General features: G+C 33.0%; 1 protein-coding gene across 1 annotated transcript; it reads right to left on the reverse strand.

Moving 5' to 3' along the window:
- Positions 1-2,137: 2,137 nt before the first annotated feature.
- On the reverse strand, positions 2,138-8,802 carry LOC136806293 (uncharacterized protein PF3D7_1120000-like). Its single transcript, XM_067062850.1, has 9 exons — positions 8,644-8,802; positions 7,242-7,390; positions 6,684-7,068; positions 6,346-6,462; positions 4,983-5,109; positions 4,689-4,740; positions 4,203-4,376; positions 3,752-3,856; positions 2,138-3,375 (listed from the first exon to the last, which is right to left on the reverse strand). Exons 1-9 carry the CDS (start codon positions 8,687-8,689, stop codon positions 3,280-3,282), a joined length of 1,251 nt encoding a protein of 416 aa, XP_066918951.1. The 5' UTR covers positions 8,690-8,802; the 3' UTR covers positions 2,138-3,279.
- Between the last annotated feature and the right edge of the window lie 2,073 nt (positions 8,803-10,875).

Here is a 10,875-nt window from a genome sequence, read left to right on the forward strand (position 1 = left end):
TTAAATCAAACACAACTTTTAATTACAAAGGTAAAACAAGGAAATTCCTTGGCAAAAGTAAAATATTATATAGCTGTAATAACGGCAATAAAAGTATATATCTATCAGAAGAAGTAAAAATCAAGTTGATAAAAATTGAAGAATAGTATGAAAGCTTGGATTGGATGGATTTCCTTATTTTTTTCTTCAATAGATTGGTAATTTATTCAAATTATTCAAAACTGTGTCAATCTTATGAAAGAAGTTGAAATAGAAAAAAGTTGCATTGTTGGCTCTGGTCGGCTTTATTTAGTTGACCTGCCTCCGTCTTAATTGTCATAAACAGACAAACAAACAAACAAACAAATATAAACAGAAATAAGCTATAGGGTATAATATAAACTGCAATAAGCTAAAATACACGTTTTTTTTTACAAGGAACACGTTTATAAGGAACTCGAGGCTGAAAATGGTCCAAAAAATAAGGAATTTTTGCGAATCCAAACGTAGCAGCTATGTAAATAAGGAACTCGATAAGGAACTTTGAGGCTGAAATTCTCTGTAAAAATAAGGAACTCCAGGCTCAGAGCAAAGTTAAGGTTCCTTATAAAAAAAAAACGTGTAAACTAACCCCTCTAACAAAAACCAGGCTGTAGAATCATCAGTTTGGATAAGAATTTTATTGTTTAAAAGACAGATTGTATCACTTTGGATGCAACAGCTTGTAATTCTTTTCATCAGAAGGCAATGACAAACATATACCTCGTTCTAACTTGAGATATCAAAGACACGAACTATCCTTCTCACTAATTAAAACAATACTGATTTTGAACAATAGCTTTCTTTACATTAGCTATTTCAATATTTGTATAACTTAGTCATAAAATTCTCCTCTTAGAAAGTAGGGAAAGTACCCATAAATTTGAATAAAATAATTCTTTATTGATAGAAGCATAACAGTTCTTTTTTCTGAAAACTATTGAAACTAACAACCTCCAAACTTCCCTACATACTTGATAAGCAGGGAAATACCTTCAATTGGAAGGGGAAACTTTTCAATACTGTCAGATACTGTAAGCCATAACAAGGAAATCTATTCTCATCAAAATCCTGAAAGTTGAAGACAAAAAATTAAACAAATATACCATATTCAGGGCCTGAGTACTTGAAGAAAAATTGAAATGATACCCACCCCACCCTAAAATTGGTACCGGGTACTAACTTAAAATTGGAAATATACCCACCCCCACCCCAAAATTAGTACCGGGTACTAACTTTTTTGAATTTCCAAATTAGACACCACCACCCGGCTATGGGTTAGTACCCCGCGGCTGTACCCCCCCCCTGTGTTATCCAAATTTAGCAGCTATGTAAATAAGGAACCTGATAAGGAACTTTGAGGCTGAAATTCTCTGTAAAAATAAGAAACTCCAGGCTCAGAGCAAAGTTAAAGTTCCTTATAAAAAAAACGGGTACACCAAGAGGGTTAGATTATAGATTTGCAATAAGGGTAGGTGAAATATCAAACTTTCTGTATAAAAATAATACGATGGCTAAAATTTTGGAAGTTTATATTATCCTGTCTTCTATTGGAGTTGCAAGTTAGGGTTGCTTTTGAGAGGGGGAGTGATAATTTCTAACGACAAAACATTGCAGTACCAGACATTTGTTTCCCCTAGATAGGTGTTTAACCTAGCTATGGCGGAATGCCTTTACATGTTTCCTGAAAGAAATCTAACTAAAAAGACAGTATAGATAAATTATAAAAGGTCAGGAAAGCATATTCAAAATTTAGAGGTCTGTAAGCCACGAGTTACAGTCAATTTATATCTCCGTACAAAGGAGAGCCAATTCAGTATAAATAGAATTTTAACGTGTTACCATGATATCATAACGAATAATGGGCGGTTTCAACCTTTACAGAGAATACCCTGTCTACTATGGTTTATATTGCCTGCCAGCTTGCGAAACACTGACAAATAGTTTTTTTGGATCAAATGTGTTAATCCAGTTTAAGCCACTAGGTAACACCTTCTGAATACAATTTTTAACTCCGTAAGAAAGGAGTGCCAAATAAGTTATGACGTAAAAATCCTTCAATTGTTTATAATGTTATAGTTTCTTTGGGGTAGACCATACATAAGGCAAGAGACTTAGCTCTAGTTTAGACAGCCCATTTTCTGTCCTGTCTATTTCAATGTTAGGATGGGTAGAAATTTGGCAGAAAGTTAGAAGATAAATCTCAGATTTAGAAAGAAGACAATTGCATTGACGTCAAAAGAGGGCAATGCATTGACTTAAACAGCCAACCTTCCAATATCCCAGGGCAAGATGAAGGACATTTGGAGTAGAACTTAAATATCAGAAACTAGAAAGACTTTGGTGAAAAAAAAACTATTAAACACATGTGTTAAAAATGATAAAGAATAGTAAATAAAACATAACAAAAAATAATGGGCACGTTTGGGGTAAAACCATTGTAGGTTTAGAAAAAGAATTTATGATTAAAAAATGTGGAAATTGACCAAATACAGGGTCAAGTATTTTAAGGCCTCTCTATAATAAAAACTTGACTTATTTCAAATGAAATGGAAACAATAAATGTATCCATCATTAGACATCGAGTTGTCAATTTTAATAGGACAAGGTAAACACATCAAAACTCTACACTTAGTTGAACAAGATCATTGTATTGAAGGGGGGGGATAGATGGGCACTGGAAAAATGATCTAAAAGCGTCATAAAATAATTAACTTAAGAAAGCTAAGATCTAACAAAAACTACAGTGATAAAAAATAATAACAAAAATAATAAGTTACCAGATATCAAAAACATTTCATAAAAAAACGTGCAAAACTTTTTAAAAATATACTGACGATTACATCGATGCTGGCTTTTTTTCATAATACAAAACATTTAAGCTTAGCTTCATAATTCTGCCAAACATACAGTTTCTTGTTCTTTCTAAAATTAGCTTTTAAGTTAGTAAAATTAGCCTGACAGATAAGCCGCCAGAAAAAAATGAGGGCTTTCTCAAAAACCATCAACCTAAGATGATCAGAAAAACATAGTGCCAAACTTTATAATAAACAATTAAAAATATACTTATTCAAAAAGAAATTTCAAAAAAGTAGAACTGTAGACATCAGAATTACTCATTATACACAATATCTGCATATGCAGCACTCTTATCTAAAACCATTTTTCTCAGTGTTAAACATCATAGAAAAGGATGTGGCGACATATAGAAAAAGGTTAAATGTGACCAATTAGCCACATGAAGTAAAAGGTGCGACCAATTTACAACATGGCTTTCAACTTCTTTCTCAATCCGTACCATTCTTCTTCTTCTGCAGCCAATTTTTCGGTAAATGCCTTACCCAAGGGGCTGGTGACCTGAAAATACAACAAAGAATTTATATTCAAAATATGTACACTTTAAGAGAACATTATTAGCTAAATAGATTATAGTTAGTTAGGCTAGTAGATTTCTCCTAAAGATATTATGCTTAATGGTTACATTTGGTTATATTTTGAGAGGCAAAAAACAATAGCCTCCTGATCAGTCATTTAGGGATATCAAAATCAAAATACAATGGAGTTTCTATAACTCGAACAGGCACAGTGAACACAAATTTGTTCGAGTTAAGGAGATTTCGAGATATGCAGTTAGGTCTTATAAGGTATTGTTAATTATAGGGACGAGAAAACTTGTCCAAGCTAAGAAGACATTCGAGTAAAAGAGGTTCCAATAAAAAAGATTCCACTGCACCTTAATTTTGTCATCCTCATCATCCTCATCATCCTCATCATCCTCTTCATCTTCCCATTTCTCATTGCCAGTCATCATTGGTTTTTTCTCCCCATTCTCTTTCTTCTGTACGAAACATTAAAAAAAAAGTTATTACAGTATTTGACTATCTACCAGTATCCTTTTATATATATGTGACAAAATTAAGAATTTCTGTCCAACTATATTCACTCATTGGGTGGCAGAGCAGGTGTATGCATTCTGCCCTTATTGGGACTCCTCAGCACACATGAAGATTGACTACTGCATCAATTGATTATAAAACTACATTCGACAAAAAAATAATTACTCTTGACCCAATAGGCCTAAATATGATATAATATCAGGGGTGAGAAAATGAGCTAGAATGCTAAGCAACCCCAGACCGGATCAGAAAATTGAAGTTGTTTATGAAAAAAATGTGTAAACTAACCATGGTCATTTTTTCGCTCACTTTCATTGCTTCTTGCAACATACGTTGTTCCCATTCAGCTTCAGCTTTTTCATACTCAGCACGTTCTTGTGGTGTCAAAGCAGCAAGTTTCCTCAGTTTCTCTTCGTCCATCTCGTTGTTGGTAACTTTTTCAATTTTGGTCTCAATTGGTTTCTAAAGAATAAATCAATTCAATGATAAATCTGACAAAAGAAGTCTGGCAAATAAGTTGGAATCTATAAAGTTAAATCCACAACGTCGGCACTGTGTTAAGATAGAAGATGGGATCAATCATTGACAACACTATACCGGGTGCCCCCAAAAAAAGTAAACAGATTTTGTCAAGATATTGTGAGTTTCACATTAGAATTTCCTTTAAAATGGAGTCTATCCGCACAATTTAATAGGTCTGGTTGAAAATAGATGATAACAAAATTTGATATAATTGAAAAAGGACAGAAATATAAGATAACGAATCTTCATTACAGTGACAACAATGATCTTCTTGTTTTTCTTGGCCATTTTCTTGAACAATTTCCTACAGAAAAAAAGAGAGATGTGTTAGAAAATATAAATTGAAGCATTGAAAATCAACAAATTCAAGAAAATTTGTAGCCATTTTAATTTCTTGTTAGAGCTAGGTTCGTAGTTGAAAACCTGTAGGCAAAATCAGAACAATGATTATCATGACTAGTTAACCTAGAAGACTGCAGACTTTACATGGCATAAAATATGGACTGGATCGAGTAAAAGTCAATTACAAAAAAACTTTTTTCATACTTGATTTTCTTTACAGGGAATCCTGGGTATTGTTTGCGGATTTCTTTCAAAGAATCTTTGGTCAACCATCGAGATGCATGATGTGGTTTGGTGAATGTCTTCTCCAACCATTTCTGGATTTTGCTTTCTAAAATGTGGAATAGATCAAAATGGCAATCAAAATAAGTTAAAATTGGCATCAACAATAAGAACCTTGAACTTAGATAAAAAAATTCTATCCCTAATATGGGACAGATAAATCATTCTACACATTGCTTTTTTGGTTGACTTTTTAAGACCTTGAGCACAATAATTAATGATTAAAAGTATTACAGAATTTTTTGAGTATTTACTTAAAATATTTAAAAATAATAAAACTTTAAAGATTGGCATTGGATTGAAAATGGAAATGTGGTGTTAGTTTTATTTGAACTGTTGGATATTTTCAATAAGTGAATGAGCATTGACAATCCATTGTAATTTGTGAAAACATCAATATTTTATGAAAATGATATTTCCATAAATAGTATTGTTAGAATCAAGAAAACGCAGTTTCAGAATCCCAGTTATTATTTGAAACACTTATCAATTATTCATATTTCCACCCCATGTGGATTGAAACATCTTAAAAATAATCTTTGCTTCATTTTAGCTTTTATGAATAACACTTGTCTCCAAAAACCCCATGGCTCTTTCCTTCAAAACAAAACCTTCTTAGTTTTACGATATCAAAAGAGTTGTTCCTCATTTTAAAAATAGAAAACCTTTAGAAATGTGATTGGGAAAAAAGATTGGGACTATTTGACTTTAAAGCAATCATTCCATTCTCTGCTATAACTTAAAGACAATATTTGGGGGTAAAAAAAGCCACAGAAAGGGCGACACTTCCGTGCTGAGTCAGATAGATAAAAGCTACTTCTTTACGCAACGCTAACCTCTAAGCAAAATGAAAGAACGAATATTGTTTCGAGATATGACCTCACATCCTATTGCGTTTGTAAACACTTACTAAAAATTTACATTTCAAAAAACTCTTTCTAATCTTGTCGCACTTGTTTCTACATTATATGCATGCACATATTAATGCCTGGCTAGTGCACATGCGTGAGTGTTTCTGCAATATTGCAAACTCGGAATCGTTGGAACCTTCAATCAAAACAAAACCTTTAATATATTGATAATTGTCAAAAAGACAAAAAAGGCTGCATCATATTTGAATAAAATCCAGTATTTTGAAATGAATGATAGCCAAAGTTAGCTTCGAACTTTCATTGGATAAGTACAAATTTAATTAAATCTTACTGAAGAGTGGATCAATCTTAGAGACTTTTTTTTGAAATGGGAAAAAGTGAACTTTTTTATAATGTTTTCGAAAATTTCTTACCATGGCTTTCTTTCATTTCCTTTGCATCTTCAAATGTTCCTTTCAATACAGGGACGACTTTTTCATGAGCTTCTTTGGCTTTCCCCATAAGTTCCTCATTTGCTGCTTTGATAGCTTCTAAGAGAGGAAAAACTATAATCTCAAGTTTATGATTATGGAAAGCTTAAGTTAGATAGACAACTGACCAGTGTTATCAAACGTTATCAAACGTTATCAAATGTTATCTTCACACTTTGGCAAAATTTAACTTCAATGAATTTCCAACGAAATCAGAGAAAGCTATCAAGGAAAAAGAGTTGAAAAAATTGAAAATAATGCAGATTCTTTTAAAAAGTTACCTTTGACCATTTGTTTTTCCTCTTCAATGTTTTCTTTGTGTTGCATGAAGATTGGTTCAACCCATTTTTTGGCTTGTTTCTTTAAAATTTCAACACTCATACCTTTCATTTCAGCCTGAACACTTTGTTTGATTTTCATTGCAATATTGTGAACCTTTTTCTTCCATTGTCTAAATAATTTTTTTGGTAAGAGACTTTTAAGATCTCCATTGATTTTCTTATACATTGCTTCAGCAGTTTCAAATTTTTCTGGGTTGTTCAATTCTTGGAGAATGAGATTCCATTTTTCGACAAGTTCCTCCATTTTTTCATCTCCTTCCTCTTGAAGAATATCTTTAAATGTTATGTTTTGTAAATAATCCTTGGTAACCTCAACCCAATCATTCTGAAAGACATGGAGGCAAAATGAATCAGTTACAATACCTTTTAAAATGAAGTGTAATATGTTAATAAAATGATCGATAACCTGCTACATTGTACAATAAAACAAGGCAAGTGGAAATTATTAAAAAAGGGGGATAGAATCTAAAAGATAAATTTGAAAGATAAAACTCTCACATTTGGCAAGTCAGTTTTGAAATTCTTTACAATTTTTCCGCTGACTTTCTTGATATGACTTCCCAAAGTATCCATTTTTTCTTTGACTTTTGCATCATCGACAACTTCACTTAAACCAGTGAAAAGATTGCTCAACCAATTTCCTTGAGCTGTAATAAAGTAAAAGAGTTTTAATCAAAAGTGCTAACTGGTATTTGTCAATGTCACTGAATAACAATACATAATATACACTACTTTTTTAATTCACCTAGTTCACAATTATGGGCCTTAATATTTTATAGTCTTTCGTATTGCTTTTGAGTTTAAAATGGTACAGTAGCTAAAACAAATTAAAGCTGGAAATTTCAACTTTTCATTGTATGGTTCTTGTGATGAAAATTCAAATCAAAATTAGATGTAGTTTTTGTCCTTTGTATATAATAGAAGATAATTTTTGAGTTTTTTGAAAGAAATAGAATGAACAATTTAGGAATTGGGAAAAGCAAGTTTTGAATCACTTCGATTGTCTTCTCCTAGCTTCACCAAAAACCCTTTTAGAATAGTTTTTTAGGAGAATGCGACGGTCTCTTAAATAAATAATTACTACTACTTTTTGCTGATAACTATGGAATTGATTTGTCTTTTATAATATAGCTGCTACTAAGAGACAAAAAGTGTCATCACAAGCGAAATGAAATTGAGTGGTCTTGATTTGCTGGACCATCTTTGATTGTTCTCTAACATTCCAGAGTATACAGGAATGTTTTATAATGGTCAGAAATGTCTCAGAAAATTCAATAACGTTCTATATCACCCAGGAACGTTTGTGAACGCTCAACCCCTTGTTTCTAGTGGTTAATATCTAGCTCAATAAGAACGATTAGGAGCATTCAAGAACGTTGATATACAATCCTATACTTTCTTAGACACTCTTAAACTACCCTATGTTGGTCTAATATCAACATCCCTCATCTAATTCCGACATCCTTCCCATCACTGATTGAAAAAGGTTTTTTCCTCTCTGATCACTAAGCAAAGAAAAATAGTTTTGACATTTCTCTTATTTTCAGCTCTTAATTAAAAAGGGTCTCCGCATTTTAGATGAAGGATGTTGACATTACACCAAGTTACCGTCAACTGCTCTAACTTGGGACTATCTGACAAAACATGGGACGGCCACCATTTGATTTGAGTCAAGGAACGGTGTATTTAAAAATACACGATTTCTCTTTCGATTTTACAGTGTAGTGAGAATAAATACAGACCAGATATGCAACAGAGTCCCATGTTTCAACCAATCATCCCAAGTAGTTAGAGCAGTTGACGGTACGATAGTTGATAAAGGGGTCAATTATTAAAGGACTGTTCAAGAACGCTCTGTATCGTTTTATGTGATAAAAATTTAATTCTAAAGAAGGTTTACCTGAAGAAACTAGAAGGAAAATTCCAAAAATGCTAAGAAACTTCATGTTTCTTTCTCTCTTCAAAAAACGTAACACACCACTCTTCCTACAAGAACCAACTATTAAATATCTAAAACAAAAAGTTACCAAGATGACAAATTTGAAACAAAAAAGTCCTGAATGCTTTGTTGCGAAGCGAATATACATGAGCGAAGCAGTTTTGCTATCGTGTATATGTACCTTTAAATCTCACCTACGCTGGGGAGCGCAAATGAAAAATTACTATATATATCCAATCTTTCAAACGCAGAAATGATTGAGAAAGCCGTCCGCCCTTCCTTAGATCAAACCTAGAATCGCGGCGGAGAGACCTGGAATTACGGATGGTTAAATTCGTTTTTTTCAAAAAGTGTCGCCTCGTGCGTTTAGATATACCAATTCTTAAAAGCTACGGAGATAATACGCGTGGTTACCGGTACTAAATGCGCCTTGTTTTTATCTCCTTAAGGTTTAAATTAGGAAATCTAAAGAAGAGATCGGAAAATCAGCGCGGGCTGGAAGCGTTCAAGAAGCGTTCAAATGGCGCTCATTTTACAAGAAGTCATTGCATTGACTCGAGCACAGTCTTTCGAAGGGCTTTCGAACTTTTCCAAATTCGAATGTTGACTAAAACAACAAACAAACATTTATTGTTTTGAAAAGATAAATTGGTGTTTTGAAAAGAGATGGTGCTTGATGAAGAGGAACTTGCGGAATGAGAAGAAAGAAGATGGAATTTTTATTCTTTCATCGACAGGCAAGGCTCAACAGAGTTGTCGCTTCATTGCAAGAAGAGGATCTAAGCTGAAGAAATGAACTGTATACATATGGTGGGAAAGCCATTCCTTTTGGTTTAGATTGAATCTTGGTAGTATGTTGAAGTGAGCATCACTGGACTTTTTGTATGTTTTGAATTGATGGGAACAAAAATATTCTGCGCTTTTGGATATGGCTAACCTGGAAGAATTTATTCCTCCACTTATTCAGTGGAAGGAGAAATGTTTGTTTGTCGTTGTTTATGAAATTTTGGCTTGACCAACCCTCGATACGATGATGTGGGATCTTTGGTTGTTTGTTTTTTATGAATACGCATCGATAGTAGAGGGCATTTTGTAAAATCGCTCGACTGTTTTGTTAGAAGCACTTGTTATACATTTTTGGAAAGCTAAGGGGTAGGGGAATCGAAATTACTATGTTTCCAATTTTTTTTCGGACACTTTGGTGTGATTTTCGGACAAATATGACGGTCTCAGGCAAAAATCATAGGGTTAAAAATTAATGAAAATTTTAGCTCGAGAAAACGGAGACCTGTTGTATATTTCTGGAAAGCTCTCAAAAAATTAGGATTAGAGATATATTACAAGTATAGGTGATTTCAGTACCTAACTCGAGATATTGAGCTTCAAAAAGCGCAAAAACTGGACAAAATAGCTGTTTCTGGCTGAAAAACACGGTTTTCAAGGGTTAATATCTCGAGTTAGGTACAGAAATCACCTATACTTGCAATATATCTCTAATCTTAATTTTTTGAGAGCTTTCCAAAAATATACAACAGGTCTCCGTTTTCTCGAGCTAAAATTTTCATTAATTTTTAACCCTATGATTTTTGCCTGAGACCGTCATATTTGTCCGAAAATCACACCAAAGTGTCCGAAAAAAAATTGGAAACATAGTAATTTCGATTCCCCTACCCCTTAGCTTTCCAAAAATGTATAACAAGTGCTTCTAACAAAACAGTCAAGCGATTCCAAAAAATCGAACAAAATTCCCCCTACTACGATGGTCAGAGATATAGAACATTGACATGTGACTGTATTATAAAGGATTATATTGCTGATAATGGTAATTAATGGCTTGTAAAATCTCGAAATACAACGACAAAACATGACATTATGTTTATGGATGCATTTTAATTGTTTTGAAGTCCTGTGCTACAGCCTAGAAAAAAGTCACAGATTTTTTACTTTTTATGTGAAGAGTTTGCTCCTGTTTGTCAACAACTCGAGTAAGAGGGTAAAAGACTGCCAAGTACTTGCCTCCAGCAAACTTAAGATAAGAGTTTCTTTGAAAAAAATCACAGCCAGTAAAATTTAGAGTTTTTACTTAGTAGAATCGTTGAAGAATACTTTCTATATCTCAGTTTTTTTATCTGGTTTTTCTTTATTTTTATCTCAGTATTTTACAGCGCTAATAGTTTAGATATGATTTCAGAA

Source organism: Clytia hemisphaerica, unplaced genomic scaffold (assembly GCF_902728285.1).
Source record: "Clytia hemisphaerica strain Z4C2 unplaced genomic scaffold, Clytia hemisphaerica genome assembly, whole genome shotgun sequence".
NCBI lineage: Eukaryota > Metazoa > Cnidaria > Hydrozoa > Leptothecata > Clytiidae > Clytia > Clytia hemisphaerica.